Here is a 17,285-nt window from a genome sequence, read left to right as displayed (position 1 = left end):
TTCTGTAATCAGCATGTTGTATATAACAAGTTTCCTTCTAACCCTGTGAAGGAGTTACTCTCTGCTGGGTCAGACACCACTACCTCAACGATAGAGTGGGCGTTGGCAGAGCTGATTAAAAATGTAGAGTCAATGAAGAAAGTTCGAGAGGAGCTTGAGATAGAACTCAGTGACAGTGATTATCCAAAAGAATCTCAATTGCTGCAGATGTCCTATGTCCAAGCCTGTGTGAAGGAAACACTTAGGTTGCATCCTCCAGCACCGTTGCTGCTTCCACATCGTGCTACCGAAACCTGCCAAATAATGAGTTACACAATTCCTAAAGACGCTCAAATCATGGTTAACATCTGGGCTATCACAAGGGATCCTTCAATATGGGAAGAGCCAGAGATGTTTAAACCACAGAGGTTTCTGTGTTCTGATATGGACTTCAAAGGGAATGACTTTGAGTTCTTACCCTTTGGTGCCGGTAGGAGGATATGTCCAGGCCTGCCCATGGCTGCAATAGAAGTTCCCTTAGTCCTTGCTTCACTTGTTCATTTCTTTGATTGGGAACTTCCTCATGGAAAATGTACCGCGGAGCTAGACATGACTGAAAAATTTGGAGTAACACTGCAAAAGAAAGAACCATTGCTTCTAATTCCCAAGGCCAGAAAATGCCCATTGGGTTATACTATAATGTCTCTTATCTGTGTTATACATTGCACTATGCATTAGTATATCTTTTCCTGCCTTAATTCTCCTGTAGTATAGTTCTTGTGGTAATAAAGAGGCCAGTTATATATTAAAATAAGATAATGTGCTAGTGCATAAATTATTTGATTCTTCAGTTGAGCATACTTGTGGCAAGCATTTCAATTATATATATTCAGACATACAAAATATATAAAATGAAGGCAAAGAGAATTTGTGACTGATGAGAGAAATTACTAAAAGAATTACTTCATTAAAAACAATATCTGATATCTTGCTACAATGGAATGAATAACAATAACAAATTACAACCAATGAAAGAATACATCGACGGAATTGACTGAATATAAAGAAAACCTAGCTTGCAAGAAGAATAAAGAATGAATACAAATATGAAATCAAAGGTAGCTTGCAAGAAGAATAAAGAATGAATACAAATATGAAATCAAAGGTACAAACAAAATGAACCCTGAGGAACTAGAAACCTGTACCTGACCCTAGGCAATTTTTTTTATCTAAAGGATTTTCTTTTTCTTACTGGATTGGCAAATCTATCTGCAATAAAGAATGAAAGAATGAGTCTACCTACAAAGAATTTGTTAACTTTTTTCCTGTGTACGAAAAGAAGAATGCTTCTGTGTCTATGAATGAATGAAGAGCTTCGACAAAAGACCAATCAATCAACTTGGCTGATAATAAGAGGATGAACTTCCAGCAGCATCAATGGGTGCCCACGCGGAGACTGTGCATAGAGGCTGATCTAACCAACTCAGAGTAAGTGCAGCATCGTCGTTCCCTTGCTTTGTGACCCTGTAGTCCTCACATGAGTACATCTTCAACAACATTTGACTCTGAAGCAGTTCCCTTTCTGTAATCCCTGTGCATCTGAAACTCCCTTGTTCCATCAGATTCCGCCATTTCCCAAAACATTCATGCCTTTCAGTCCTATCTCGTCCTTCGCAAGCAATGATATTTCTAATCTCACGAGCAAACAACTCCTCGATCTTAATCCTGGCAGGGCTGTCTAATGGAAGGTTGAAACCAATAGAATCAAAGACAGCAGCATAGTATCTGAGTGAGTTGACGAGTCTTGCGTCCAGGCTAGGCTCATTGTGCGCAGCTTCTTGCTCTGCCAGCAAAATAATTGTGGGATTTGTGCTTCTAATCAACCCCAGAAAGTCCCTCAGGATGCCCCCAGAATTATCATATAGAAGCCTGTGCATCTGTAATACACAATTCACTGCAACACTTTCTCCCTCTTTTACATGAAGCATCCATAGCCTTACATCTTCTAACCTGTCAACAACTGGATGGAACTCGAAAGCCAGATTCAATGCCTCGGCAAACTCAGCAAGTCTATCTCCTGTTTCAACAAGATCCTGCTTTGATTCTCCTATACCAGTAATTCTAACATGAGTGGGAGGGTTTGGCCTAGAAGCCAAACTCTGAAACAGACTAGGCCACTGCAGCCCTTGCTTAATGTCAAAATCAATAATATGAACCCGGTCCTTGCCTTCAAAAGCTCTAAGCAGAATCTCATTTGATGTGAAATGGATGAACTTTGGAATTGGACTAACCTGATTCAACAGCCTTAACGCTGAACTGCTATCATCATCTAAACGATCAAGGTCCCGAGGGGGTACAATGTGAAAGATGTGAGGCCAAAGCCTAGCAACACGCAAAGCTAAAGCTTCAGTGAAGTAAGCAGTTAGCCGGCTTATTGGAGACCCTCTTGGAGAGGCAAGCTGCCCTAGCCTAGCTATCAGCTGATTAACACCGGTGACATTCCTTGAGCCAATTGCTTCAGCACAACTCACAAGTAAGCTGATCAGCTCAGCTGCATCATCCTCCCGATGGTTATTATGCCCATTATGCGCTGCTACAACTTCACCCCTGTCGTTTGGATTAGGCTGCCTAGAACCATTGCCTACTTCATGCTCCCCCGGAATCTCATTAGGCCTAAGAACCAAGCCATGACTGTCTAATGAAGCACTTGATACTGAGGTCTCTTTGGCCAGATCTTGACTTGTTGAGGCATTCTTGTCACCAAAATTAGTAATCTCAGTCACTACAGATTCAATCCAAGGATTGTTTGACAAAGGCGGAGGTGGTGATATCACTTCACTGGGCACATAACATACACTCTCTTCCTCTCCAGAACAAGAAAAGGAGAATGGTGCTGCTTGAGGTGGATGAAGGCCTGCAATTAAGGGAACTGATCGTGCCACGTTGAAACCCGATTGTAACCAGAAATCACCACCACCCAATTGTCTCAAACTCAGACCATAACCTTCTTCTGAACAATCACCTGACTTCCTATTTCCCTTTTTCCTCTTAGCTCTGCTCATGCAGGTCTCATCATCAAGACATCCCTGCTCAGCATACCTCTTCAAGCTCCTACCTTTTTCCCAAAATTCATCTTTGCTTTCTCTTCTACCTTCTACATATGATGTCTGCGCACTTGTCGAGGATGGCGGTAGACGAATGTTCTGCTTGAGAGAACAACTACTATTCTTGGCTTCAATTGGCTTCTCAACAGAAAGGCCTACTGGCCTAATAGCCTGGGACCTTGAGGTATCTTTTCTAGCAAAACTACATGGCAAGTCCAATCTTTGTGTGCTCATTGATGGGAAATTACAAGCCTGAAACTGTGCAGATGCTTCACTCCTTAATCTATGCCTAGGTGACAACAATGAAGAAGAACAACCAGCCAACATTATTCACACCCTTCCAACTTTTTTTTCTTTCTTTTCAACTCCAACTCACCCCACCCTTTTCTTCTCTATGTCTCTGTCTCTCTTATCTTTCTATAAATGTATATATTTTCACTATGAAATATACAATATTGTCAATGCTTTCTATAGATGATCCAAGAGAAACAGAACAATGTCTATATATGTGAGTGTGTGTGAGGTTCCAAGAATAACAAAAATTGGAATCCGATGCCAAAAAAACAAAATGTGATATATCTGTGTGTCCTATGTATATTTCTATATGCAACAAATACACATACACCAATAGAAAGAATCAAAGAATTTGAAAGAATTCTCCTATTATCAACAATTTAACACCTACCAAAAAACGATCATCGGATTCCAAAACTTTCAAAATAGAATAAAACTCATAGTCTCCAAAAGAGCTGAAAGAAAAAGAACTCACACCATGAATGTTGAAACTCTGGAACACATTTTTTTCCAGAAATGCTGCATACAGACTGAAACTTTGAGTTCAAGAATCCCATTTCAACACCTTAAAAACTGAATCTTTGAGAGACCCATTTCTTAAAACAAAATTTCAAACAACCCCACAAGAAATCCAAGCTAAAACCTTAACCAAAAATTGAATCTTTGAGCAACCCTTTTCACTAAACAAGATGTCAAAGAACCCCACAAGATAATCAACACCTTAAAAATTGAATCTTTGAGCAACCCTTTTCACCAAACAAGATTTCAAACAACCCCACAAAGAAAATCCAACCTAAAACTCAAAATCAACACCTTAAAATTGAACCTTTGAGCTACTCATTTCACAAAACAAGATTCTAAACAACCCCACAAAGAACATTCAACCTAAAAAAACTCAACAAAAATCAACACCAACCCCCCAAGAAACCACCCCTTAACCTTCCACCACAACACCTTCAAACATGCATAGAAACAGACAAATCAAACTGTCATCATCATCATTATCATTGTCATCACCAGAGAGAAAAATTGAGGAAAAAGAAGTAGCCCCACTACCCAAAAAAGCTAAAACCCATAAACAACTGTGTTATTTTATATATTGAGAGTGAAACAAACAACCCCCCTCTTCTAGTTTTTCACTTCTAGAGGGAAACAAATGATGGCTTGGTAAAGATAATGTTGGACAAAGGGGAGAGGAGGAACCTTTGATCTATGACCGTTCGATTAGAAAATCAGACGGTGGACAAGGAAAAAGAATATGACCGTTGAGAGATTTGTCAGAGGAATATAACCGTTGCAGAGGGGAGTTGCTATTGTAGGGAACAGTGTAACAAATTACTTCCGTTTTAATTTATTTGTCTGATTTTAATTTGTTGACGTTCCTTCGTTAAAACTATGTAGTTAGATAAAAATACGTATGTCTTCAATCTCGTAGCTTTAAATATGTACAACAATAATAACCTCATAAAGAGAAGCACTAAGAGGGTAGAGCGTGTGCATATTTTACCTCTACTTAAAGAGAGGAACATATACTTTTTCGGATAGATGCTCAACTCAAGACAAAGAATAATTCGAGACAGTCAAAAAGTGATACTCCTTCGTTTTAACCAGTAGTCGAGCAGGGTGATACTCCTTTGTCAGAAAATTACATTGTACAGCTAGATAAAAATATATTCTTATGTATATATATTACATATTGGCATTACTTAACTTGTTCGTGAATTTATTTATTCATATTTTGACACTCCTAAATGAAAGTTATGGCGATGATAGTATTAAACTTGACACATAATTTTGAGGAGCTTATCGGAATTATCATATAATCTTGTGAGTTTAAATATGACATGTATAAAGTTAAAAAAAATAAAGAGTTACTATATTTTATTAAAATAGATTAAAAAGGAAGGTAGGATGACCAAATTAATAATTTTTTATTTTTTTTTTTGGTCTTTTAGAGGGTGCAGTTGAAGTCACGTCCAACGCACGTGCATGTGTCATGATACCCGTTTTTTACTTGACCGTTGCTTTTTTGTTTAACCATTTTAATTAGTGAAGTTTTCTGGGAGATTACAAAGTATAATTAACTCACTAATCAGGGAAATTACAGTGCAAAGGCAAAGTAGTATTAGTGTAAATTAATTAGATTGCTTTATTGATGGACATATCAATGAAGACAAAGAAGGGGGGCCAGTTGCAAAAAGATTCGTACCAATGTGTGGAGTGATGTTTTTGTTTTATAGTTTCATGTCACAGTATTTAAGATTTTTGCAACATAATATTACAAAAACTTTTCTTTTTGAGTTTATTAAAAACAACTTCGCTATTTCATAATATAAGATCTATATATATCTTACTTCTTCGATTTCCACATGTGAAAATATACGAAATATGTCACTGTTAAATTAAGAAAAATATTTGGTGATCTTGATTAAGAGCATTAGAGCGTTCAACTACACAGCTAAAAGGGAAATAAGTGATCTCTTGGTTTTTCTAAAACTTCAAATACCTTTCATAAATTTTCTCAATAAAAAACTACTAATGTTTGTAATAAAAGCACACTAAAAAAATATTTCTTGTGTGTTTGGTTAAAGAAGAAAAACAAACTTGTTAACAAGATAATGTAACGGAGACGTACCAATAAACAAATATATATACCTTTTGTACTAATTTTAACTTTTGAATAGTTAAGAAAATGCAAACCACAAAAAAAATATTGTCACTTCAAGCATGGTAGTGGTCAATGGAGTAGGTTGAAAATAATGATCTCAAGTTTAATTTTCAATAGCAAAATCACCGATAGATAAAGTTATATAATACATATGCTAGTGAAAAATGACAAATATTTTATAAATTAATCGAGACAAGCGTAAACTAAACCAAATACGTATTGACACATAGGATAAATTAACGTAGTAGGTAGATGACAAGTTGCAAGTCTAGTTAAATTTCAGCAAGAACAGGTTAAATCCAAGAGCTCGTGGAGCAGGGCAGTAGTGTCAGAGTACAGTAACGTCATATTGATTTGGTCAAAAATCCTTTAGTTCCTTCACCAAATTTCTTACTAAATATTAATCCTCCATTCCAAAAAAGAATGATTTACTTTTTTAAAAAAATTATTTTAACAAAATTGATCTCTTTTTTTTTTACAATACTTTAATACTTTTCACATGATATATTCAAGACCACAAGATTAAAGAACATCTTAATACATTTAACATTTTTTTAATTTAAGACCACACAATTTAAAAGTCTTCTTTATTTTTTTGAAACGAAGGAAGTAATTGGCTTTGTCATACCTTCCCTCTTTTCATTTTGTGTCATTTTTTAATCGAACACGAAGTTTAAAAAATAAATAATAACTTTAAAAATTATCCCTCTTATAGTTACTTTAATGTTTACTTTTTAATTATTTTTTCTTATTAAGCGGGGCACAATAAGAATAAAATGAAAATGATGTTCATTAAATAGTTATCAAATAAAAAAATAACATTAACATTTTTTTTTAGACGGACCAAAAAAAATTGTGGCACGTTAAATGAGTCGAAGGGAGTAGACAGAATGCTTGTCCTTTCAAATGGATGAGGAAAACTAAGTGCAGAAAAATAGGACGGACGGACTCATCCTCCACTGAATTTCGAACCATCCACACATGCGAAGTGTGTCACGAGACATCGCTCTTGGACTTCTTACGTTAAGGCCAGTCGATGCTCCGCTAGGAAAGGTGTCTTATCATTGCTCCAGATTGTCACATGACGATTTAGCGGAGTTTATAATTTTATTTTTTTTTTCCCATTTTGAATAAGCAAATAATTCCACATATAAAGCACCATAAATCATCATATGGTGTTCTCCCGAGCAACCAGTTAATAATTTGCAGTGATGTTTACCAACCAAAACAAACCAACCCATGACCACCATTTTCACCCCTATGTATGTATAATCTATGTCTTTAAGAAGAGATCGGAAACTACTTTACAACAGGAATAACTTATATCGACTCCAGAAACAGGGCTTCTTGTTTGCTCGTCAAACCCAGTTCGTCCAAAGACAAGGTACTCTCTCCATCACTGAAAGCACGCCTTGGATAAGGTCTTACCTGCACGTAGTTGACATAGTATTAGCAAGTATCAATATCAAATTTATGGTTTCCTCGGGGTACCCTGCTACCTCCATGCAGAAGTACCAGGTAACTCTTGACTGACAGAGAGAATAAGTTAACTGGTGCTTTTGCCACCAATGGGATTTGAACCAACTCATGGTTCTCAACCCGCTTTATCTTTGATCACTGGGTTACACCCTTGGGTACATGTATTGAATGCCAATTTTAGTTGTTACAAAACAAATAAAATAGAACTATGAATTTATGAAATAGAAAGATGCAAACACACACAAAAACACTACTCTTTCACAAGACACAATTACTGTCAAAGTGGAAGTTCCTAACCATTTTGAAAGTTGAAACAACTCTAAAGCAACAAACTGAGGAACATTTTTGTAAGAACATACATTAGCCAAACCCCAACTACTAGGAGATTCTAAAGTTAAAAGAGAGTTACCAATCTGTATGTGCCGGGCTTGACCACTCTGCCAACATCAATGTAATCGAAAAGAGACTGCAGAGCACACATTGATACAGTTAAATCACCATAAAATCATACCATACAATCTGCAGAAATCATGTCTCCTGAATACACCAATATACCTGTAATCTATCAGATTTGAGAAAGCGCCGCCCTCTGCGGCTGCCATCTGGCATACGCACAACGAGATTCACAACATTCTCGTTATCTGCTGTTGGCTCCTGAGGAAGAGAAGCTTCTTTTGCTGCTAATTGTCTCTCCATTTCCTGATCAATAACTGAGTCTGAGATTCTAAAGCCATTGTATTATCTATGCTAAAACCTACTACAGAGATAAGACATGGGTTTCGTAACCTACTACAGAGATAAGACATGGGTTTCGTAACCTACTACAGAGATAATATATATGTTTCACCAAGTCCTTCGATCTTCAATTTAATAACAATCACAGAGAAGGAAAAATGAAATTTTTTACCACCTAAAGGATTAAACCATGTTGTGTGTGCATGCACAAAAACCCTACGACACAGAAACAGAAATGAAAATCTTGTTGAAGAACAACAATGACGTAAAAGCAGATGGCTAAAAAAAGATTGAATGACAAAATATCTTCACTGCCAATAAAATTCACAAGGGAAAAAAGTGAATGGGATTCAGTGTTCCCATTTCTTCACCGTTTTCTTTAGGAGATGTGACACTTAACGGTTAATACCTTTTCCTCCTCTGCTTTCCTTCGCGATTCCTCCTCCTTCTGTCTCATTTCTTCAACTGCAGCTTCAGCTTCTTGCTTTGCCTTCAATTCCTTTTCTCTATCAGCTTGCAATGCAGCATGATATTCATCATCCTACATACAATATTAGAAGAATCAGGTGAGAAATAGCTAATTAATTGCAGCTACGGGCTTAAAATGCTAACCTGCTGTTCCCGAAGTAAACGTTGGGCCACAAGTGAGGGAGATGGCGGACGATACATTGGCAGTTGATAGGGACCCATGGGTCCATCAGCGCCATTCTGAATAGGCTGATGAGGTGCATAAGGTAAACGATATCCAGTACCCTCAGGTATTCCACCAAATATTGCAGCCTCAAGCATGACAGCTTCATCATGTTCCAGGGATGACATGCCACCCCACTTCAAAGAGAAAGTATATGGAAGTAAAGGGTAAACATATGCATAGTCCAAAGAAAAATGAATATCTATGGCAACAACCATCACTAAAACGAACAAAAATACCTCATCAGATTGGAAGTCAGCACCGTTTCTTGGGGAGTGATTAGGATTATCATGTGGCCGAGGATTTGATAATGGGCTAGCAACTCGTTCTTCGGTATCCTGGGCTGTTTCAGAACCTGAAGATATAGGTTTTCTTCTGCGCCAAACCAGTGGTTCCTCTTCCAAATCTTCAGGTTCATCTTGGACGGATGAACTCCCCACCTCTGACCTAAATTGCCTGGAGAGACTAGTTAGATAACCCAAAAGTGCAGAAAATGCTCTCTTTACTCTAATACACACGAGTATAGGTGTAGTTGAAGAAGGGATGCTCCGCTTGCAAGTGCGAGACGGGTAAGCAATGTGTAAGGAGATACATACAGAAATTTTATCTTCATAATAAACATTCCAGACAACAACCAGTACCTTCCATTTAAAATTGTAGATTTTCCATGCTCATTCTCTTCAGCTAGCTTATAAGCTTCTGATTCTGGTATAGCTTTGCTTTCTTCATGCATTGTTTTCTCCTGCTCAGCAGTCTGAATTGCCTCAATGTTAACATGAGAAATACCGGTAGAAAAAAAGTATAGCAATAGTAAATGTAGAACCTTCATAGACAAAGAGACTGCATGTGCAAGTTGAGCATCCTCTAGATGAGACTGCCTTGGTTGAGGCCTTGGATCACTTAGCTCCTGTAGCATGACAAAGGAATATCAATGGTTGAAAGCGGAAGAAGCTCCAAGGACGTCAGAATTAGCAATATCACTACATACACTGTTGACATCGAATTGTTGAGTCGACATTTCAGCATCACGTTTGGAAGCTTCAATTGCAGCGCGAACCATTTCCTCCTCAATATCATTGGCATAGTCTGGCAAGACATCAGCAGCAGGAGCACTTGGTCCAGAGAACACTGCTGTGGAGTCCCCGTCAAAGACATCATCACTTGTTCTATCACGCCTGGCAGCATGTGTTGCCAGAGGATCTGGAACTATTTCGTCATCATCCTCATCAATTATGACAGTCCCATGAGTTTCTGGGCCATGGGTCTGGTCAGTGTCTGTAACATCCTCAATAACAGGAGCATTTCTAGAATGACCAGATTGTCCATCCCCATCCTTCACCTCAACAGGTATCTCTCTTACTTGTCTTGGATGTGAAACAAATGGAGCATGGCTTGTAAGATCGGTGTCGAACACACTTCTAGGGAAACTAGGATCAAGAAGGGAGAAAGCATTTGGAATTCTAGAAGAGGGAAAAACTGAAAAGGGAGGCCTGTGAAACTCCTCTGTAATGGGATCATCTATTTCCATATCATCCTCATGTGGAGCAGCAGCAACAGGTGCTGCATTTACTCTGCATAATTAGAAACAACAATCAGCGACTGACGGTAAGTAAAATCATTATAGCTTCGGCAAAAAGAAAATGAAGAAGAAGAAGAACGTTACCAATTTCAGAAAAAAAAAAAGGAAGAAGAACAAGAACGTTACCAATTTCAAAAAAAAAAAAAAGGAAGAAGATGAAGAAGAAGAAAAAGAAATAATAACCGGCTAACAGGCAAGCACAATGGGTAGAATGTAATAATGAGACCAAGGACATGTATTACTAACCTATTGATGTCTCCCTGATTGAAATGTGCATCCACAGCTTCATTCAAATTCCCACCATGCTCCTATCAACACAGCATATAAGATAATAATAAAGCTATTTCATTCAAAGAAAAAAAGGCTGGATTTATGGAGCTCCCATATCAAATGTTATTGTTTACATAATCAGCCAGAGCTGCTACTGTATAAGGAGCAAGGTATTGTGATGTCGCAGGGAAATCCGCCAAGCACCAAGCAATGACAATGGATGAACATTTGCAAAATATGTCCTAAAGATGCAACAAAACACTAAAGTGCATCTCCAACCTTATATCAATCAACAGATTGTCTCGATACTTCTGTGTGATGCTAATAGAATATCAAACTCCAAGAAGATAAAATACACTTGATAAAAGAAAAGCAATCCACCCAAAACAACCATGTCACAACTTGTCTTTCATGCTTACATTTAAGCTTCCACGACAAGACCCAAAATTTCTAGAGAATGTTGGGAGTCATTCCTAAATCTTCGTGTTATTAATTGGGTGATGCCTCAGAAAGTGAAAGGTTCGTTGGAAGGCTGCTTAGATTCTCCTGAAATTCTGTCATTTTCTTGACTCCAATTTGACACATCACATGTTTGTTTTGACAGATCTCTCTCCATCCATTGCCCACTGATACCGGTAAAAGAGGAAGGAAAAGGAATATTGAGTGACATATCCAGGCATTGTCTTTTTGGGGGGGAGAGGAGGGTTCTACAGGAGGACATAACTTTATGGAATATCACCATCATTGTCTACATAAAATAGTGGGATTCTATTTTCAAAGTCAACGCTTTGGGGTTCCCAAGGATTCTTTCCAGATGATTATCGGAATGCATGTTGTAAGGCACGAACCCATCAAATTCCAACGCACATCATAAATACACATATATTAGCTAACACCTAAATAAAGTACATTCAATGTTCGGCTGCAAGGAACGTTCTCGGGCTAGCCACTTGTGGGTCCTGTGGAACTAGAGAAATAGAAGGAGTTCTCGAGGGAGAAATGATTTTATACATTCGAGGATAACCTCCTTTTTTTAACAAGGTAAATATTTCTATTGAAGTGGTTGGGCAAAAAAAATATACTTGTAGCATACCCAAAAAGATACTACAACAATAACATACCCAGTGCATTCCCGCAAAGTGGGGTCTGGGGAGGGTAAAGTGTACGCAGGCCATACCACTACCTCAGATGAAGTAGAGAGGTTGTTGATGGACCCCCGGCTCAGAACAGATAACAGTACAACAAACAAAAACCATAATAGCACACATCAAAATGGGATAACACACTGCTCCACAAGATAATACTATAAACTATCTATTTGAAATCATAGACATCAACGAAACACCACGAACAAGAAATTACAGACACAAATACAAACAAAGCACTCCTCCATACTATTACGGACGAACTCCTACCCACTAACCTATAAAGATATGTCACCTGGGCCTAAATCAACCCCAAAAGCTAGCTCATGAGGGAAGGATTGCTCAAATCCACATAAGCAAATTGTCAGTCCATTCCCCAACCAATGTGGGGCTTTCACCCACTTCAATATAACCCTCTACCCTAATCCGTGACCTCGCACCCATTTCAATTTGCTTGTCCTACTTCCCTTTTTAGTTTGTTTCAAATAGAATGTCTTTAATTTTTTTGGCAATTCTTCAATTTCAACTTTCCACGTGGCATGTTGAATACCATAAGAGAAAAACATTTTTGGCATGTTCCACATATCTAATTTAAGACCACAAGATCCAAAAGTCTTGTGGTAGGAAGAGTAAAAATATCTCAATATATCACACCCAAGGGTGTGGCCGAATGGTCAATGATGTGGGTTGAGCACCATGAGGTATGAGAATCATTTCCCATCAGACACAAAAGACTAGGTGATTTATTCTCATTTGTTCTAGCCTTATGAACAGAGTTACCTGATACCGGTTGTTGGTGCCTATTGCTGGTGGGAGATGGCAGATATCCAGGAAATTAATCAAGGTGCCCGCAAGCCAACCCGAATACCATGGTTATCAAAAAAGAAAAAAGAAAAACACCTCATATCACAATTTGTTTGGCAAATTTAGCTTGTAGAGAGTCAACTTGACAAACTTTTGGAGCTTAATTGGAGTTGAATTACTAAGAATCTTATAATTAGAGTTTATATACTAATAAATTACACAATCCTACTAAAACAATATAACTCCCCATTTATCAAAATCGTGAACGAGATACATTTTGAAATGTTGATTAAAGTTCTATTAGTTTGAATCATGGGAAGCAAAAGTACCAACATTTTCAAACAAATGAAGTAACTCATTACATTTTTTTTGGGAGTGTTACGCTCAATTTCTATTTTTGAAAAAATTTACACCACGTAGCCCACACTTCGTGTATACACACACAATTTAACCCAAATTTGTGTATAAACACCTTGTCTACCCTATTAGAAACTTTATACAAGGTGAATACATTATATATAATAATTCCCCAGGTATAATATTGGGCTACGTACACTCTACCCTCCCCAGACCCCACTATGTGGGAATATACTGGGTATGTTGTTGTTGTTGTATAATATTGGGCTACGTGACTGAAATAATTTCAAAAGTTTTATTTTTTTGAAAATTTACTTTTTTTTATTGGTTGAAGCAGTAGATTAACATTAAGTAAACAATAATTAATTCTAAGCATCAAAGTACTACACTACAAGAAAATGAACTCAAAACAATCATACTAATCAGTAATCAGTTATCAACAACAACAACAATAAACCCAGTTTATTCCCACATAGTGGGGTCTGGGGAGGATAGAGTGTACGCAGTCCATACCACTACCTCTGACTGTTTCCGATAAACCCTCGGTCAGTAATCAGTTATCAATTTCCAAAAAAATAAATCAACTTACCAATCAAACACAATAATCATCACATGATTGATTCCAGTGCAAAAAAAATATCAAATTGCAAACAATAAAATATTACACTAAGCAAAAATCATAAGCTGAAAACAATCCGAAAACCCTTGCACTAACAATCATATTAAATCAGAACTTTATACAAGGCTGATACATACTATACTGAGCAAAAGTCATAAGTTGAAAACAATCTGAAAACCCTTGCACTAAAAATTACATTAGATTAGAACTCTGTACAAGGTTGATACATTGTCAACAACAACATACCCAGTATATTCCCACCAAGTGGGTTCTGGGGAGAATAAGTGTATGCAGTTCATACCAGAGATAGAGAGGTTGTTTCCGACAAAATAAAACAATCTAGACAAGGAATAGTAAAAGGACAAGATACAATAGAAATCAACACATCCAATAATACCATATACAAGATATAACAAGACAACAAATGATACAACATCCTAAACTAATACTAACCTTCTACCCTACTCCGTCTCCTCCACAAATTCCTATCCAGGTTCATGTCCTCGATAAGCTGGAGCTACTTCATGTCGTGTCTAATCACCTCCCTCCAATATTTCTTCGGTCTACCTCCACATTGCTTGAAACCAACCCTAACCAACCTCTCGCACCTCCGCACTGGGGCATCCGTGCCCCTCCTCATCACATGACCGACCATCTCAACCTCACTTTCCTCATCTTGGCTTCCACCGAAGCCACTCCCACCTTATCTCGAATAACCTCATTTCTAATCTTATCTTTCCTAGTACACCCACACACCCACCGAAGCATTCTCATCTCTGCCATCTTCATCTTCTGGATATGGGCCTTCTTGACAAGCCAACACTCTGACCCATACAACAAAGCCGATCTAACCACCACTTTGTAAAACTTACCTTTAAGTTTAGGAGGTACCTTTTTGTCACACAAGATTTCGAAGACGCGCCTTCATTTCATCCACCCTACCCCAATCCTATGAGTGACATCTTCCTCAATCTCTCCATTCCCCTGAATCATAGACTCTAGATACTTGAAATTATCTCTCTTATTGATGGAATGAGTATCAAGCTTAACAACCACATCGAACTCATGAGACACCTTGCTGAACTTACACTCCAAATATTTTGTCTTGGACCTACTCAACCTAAACCCTTTAGACTCAAGGGTTTGCCTCCAAACCTCCAATTTAGCATTAAATCCACCATGTGTCTCATCAATCAAGACTACATCATCCACAGAAAGCAAACAGTAAAGCACCTCCCTTGAATTTGACGCGTCAAAACATCCATCACCAAGGCAAAAAGAAACGAACTAAGCATTGATCCTTGGTGTAGCCCCATTAAGACGGGAAAGTGCTTCGAGTCTCCTCCCCCAGTCCTAATCCGAGTCTTGGCTCCGTCGTATATATACTTAATCGACCTAGCATACACCATGGATACACCTCTAGCCTTCAAACACCTCCATAGAACCTCGCTGGAAACTCTATCACATGCCTTCTCTAAGTCGATAAACACCATTTGCAAATCCTTCTTCCTTCCCTATACTGCTCCACCAATCTCCTAACAAGATGGATGACTTCAATGGTCGAGCGTCCTAGCATAAATCCAAACTGATTTTCAAAAATAACAATCCTCCGCAACCTCAACTCTACCACCCTCTCCCAAGCCTTCATAGTGTGACTCAACAACTTGATATCCCTATAATTGTTGCAGTCCTAAATGTCACCCTTATTCTTATACAACGGAATCATCATACTCCACCTCCAAGTTTCAGGCATCTTCGTCGTCTTGAAAATTATGTTAAACAACTGAATCAACCACTCCATACCTGCCCCTCCTGTGCACTTCCAAAAATCCACCGAAATCTCATTTGCCCTCATCGTTCCACCTATGTGCATCCTACGAATAGCCCCCTTAACCTCCTCAACCTTAACGCGCCTACAATAACCAAAGTCGCAAAACCTCTCGGAATGCAATACATTGTATATAATGATTTTCCCCTGGTATAATCATGTATAATATTATATAATGAACTATAATATTGTAAATATTTTCAAAAGATGTATACTTTTTAAGATTTCAGTTGAAGTAGCTGATAAAAATTAAGTAAACAATAAGTAATTCTAAGCATCAAATTACTACTCTCAGTGAAACTCAGGAACTCAAACAATCACACTAGTAATAAACTAAATTCCAGAAAAAGGTAAAATCATCATATGATTGATTCCAGCACAAAAAATATATACCAAATTGCAAGCATAAAATACTACACTGAACAAAATTCATAAGCTGAAAACAATCCGAAAACACTTACACTAACAATCGCAATAAATCAGCACTTCATTATAAGGTTGATACATTGTATATAATGATTCCACCCGCGTATAATGCTGTATAATATTGTAAGTATTTTCAGAAGATGTACACTTTCGAAAATTTCACAATTTTTTATTAGTTTTAGTAGCTGATAAAATTAAAATTAAGTAAACAATAATTAATTCTAATCATCAAGGTACGTCACTAATTTTGAACTCCAAATAAGTCACACTAATCATAAATAAAATTCCCCAAAAAAAACTAAATCATCAGATAATTGATTACAGCACAAAAAAAACATATATATAAAATTGCAAGCAATAAAATACTACACTAAGCAAAAATCATAAGCTAAAAACAATCGCGAAAGGCTAACACTACAATCGCAGTAAATCAAAACTGCAAAAAATAAAAATAAAAATAAAAAATCACCTCGAGTTTTTGTATAGCGGTGGCTTCAGAAACACCAGTAATATTCATGAATGTATCGATTTCATCTTGATTAGGTCTCGCCATTTTTCTACAAAAATTGCTCAAAATTCTGCAGAAAGAAGCAGAGAGATTTGTGAAGGAAACGTGAGAGAGTAAAATAGATGATATATATAGAGATACTATTTAGGGAAAACTGAAAGAGTAGGAAGGGAATATAAATAAAGAGGGGTTGAGTGTAAACTAGGTTGGAATTTGAGGGGTTTGTCCGTAAATAAAAAGTGGAATTGAAATAGGTGTGTACTCCCTTCTTTGCATTAAAAAAAATATAATAGTAGTTGTTTGAGTTTAATTTATGAAATTAAAAGATTTAATAGCTTGTTTGATCAAATTTACAAAATTAACTTATTTTGAAAATTATTTTTAAAAGTGCTGTTTTAAAAAATATATTTTATAAGAATCATTAATAGCTTGTTTGATCAAATTTATAAAATCAACTTATTTTGAAAAGTATTTTTAAAAGTATGTTTTAAAAAATATATTTGATAAGAATCGGTTTGATTAATAAATTAAAAAAAAAAGAACAATTATTAGTGTTAAATCGGGCTTTTAAAAGTGCTTTTAGGTGTGTGTTTTTAAAAGTGTTTTTAGGAAAAAACTACATTTTTTAACTTATGAAAAATTATTTCTGCTACTTCCAAAAAACGCTTATTTTCTACCAAAAGGTCAACCAAACACTTATTTTTTAAAAAAAATAAAAAATAATCACTTTTGGAGAAAAATAAGTTTGGTCAAATGGATTATAAATAACTATATAAAGTTGTAATGCCCCGAGTCTGTA

At 36.9% G+C, this 17,285-nt stretch overlaps 2 protein-coding genes and 1 pseudogene across 5 annotated transcripts; 1 reads left to right on the top strand and 2 right to left on the bottom strand.

The window, feature by feature from the left end:
* The window catches only part of LOC124897168, a 4,147-nt pseudogene extending 3,318 nt beyond the window's left edge, over nucleotides 1–829 (top strand).
* A 97-nt stretch (nucleotides 830–926) lies between these two features.
* On the bottom strand, nucleotides 927–4,836 carry LOC107865908 (scarecrow-like protein 28). Its single transcript, XM_047415024.1, has 2 exons — nucleotides 1,149–4,836; nucleotides 927–1,101 (listed from the first exon to the last, which is right to left on the bottom strand). The coding sequence occupies exon 1, from the start codon at nucleotides 3,408–3,410 to the stop codon at nucleotides 1,374–1,376; it is 2,037 nt and encodes a 678-aa protein (XP_047270980.1). The 5' UTR covers nucleotides 3,411–4,836; the 3' UTR covers nucleotides 927–1,101; nucleotides 1,149–1,373.
* A 2,297-nt stretch (nucleotides 4,837–7,133) lies between these two features.
* LOC107865887 (plant UBX domain-containing protein 8) lies at nucleotides 7,134–16,688 on the bottom strand. 4 transcript variants are annotated; one of them, XM_016712083.2, is made up of 11 exons: nucleotides 16,448–16,688; nucleotides 10,776–10,837; nucleotides 9,939–10,521; nucleotides 9,774–9,857; nucleotides 9,592–9,704; nucleotides 9,190–9,406; nucleotides 8,872–9,087; nucleotides 8,669–8,800; nucleotides 8,080–8,223; nucleotides 7,934–7,990; nucleotides 7,134–7,473 (listed from the first exon to the last, which is right to left on the bottom strand). In XM_016712083.2, exons 1-11 carry the CDS (start codon nucleotides 16,529–16,531, stop codon nucleotides 7,366–7,368), a joined length of 1,800 nt encoding a protein of 599 aa, XP_016567569.2. In that variant the 5' UTR covers nucleotides 16,532–16,688; the 3' UTR covers nucleotides 7,134–7,365. The 4 variants fall into 4 exon arrangements, with proteins under 4 accessions (XP_016567569.2, XP_016567580.2, XP_016567574.2 ...); XM_016712094.2 differs by having other exon boundaries at nucleotides 9,592–9,692; nucleotides 16,448–16,630; XM_016712088.2 differs by having other exon boundaries at nucleotides 9,190–9,397; nucleotides 16,448–16,629.
* Between the last annotated feature and the right edge of the window lie 597 nt (nucleotides 16,689–17,285).

The sequence above is a fragment of the Capsicum annuum genome, chromosome 1 (genome assembly GCF_002878395.1).
Source record: "Capsicum annuum cultivar UCD-10X-F1 chromosome 1, UCD10Xv1.1, whole genome shotgun sequence".
NCBI lineage: Eukaryota > Viridiplantae > Streptophyta > Magnoliopsida > Solanales > Solanaceae > Capsicum > Capsicum annuum.
The sequence above is the reverse complement of the archived record's forward strand: the minus strand, read 5'-3'. Positions and strand labels throughout refer to the sequence as shown.

Bases quoted from the DNA above. Each gene is read 5' to 3' on its own strand.
- LOC107865908 (XM_047415024.1), bottom strand. From the start codon at position 3,410: ATGTTGGCTGGTTGTTCTTCTTCATTGTTGTCACCTAGGCATAGATTA.
- LOC107865887 (XM_016712083.2), bottom strand. From the start codon at position 16,531: ATGGCGAGACCTAATCAAGATGAAATCGATACATTCATGAATATTACT. The intron at 9,088-9,189 runs GTATTTTTGTTC...TTCTCTTTGAAG, and splicing joins CTGACTTCCAATCTGATGAG to TGGGGTGGCATGTCATCCCT. The intron at 7,474-7,933 runs GTAACTCTCTTT...AACTACGTGCAG, and splicing joins AGCCCGGCACATACAGATTG to GTAAGACCTTATCCAAGGCG.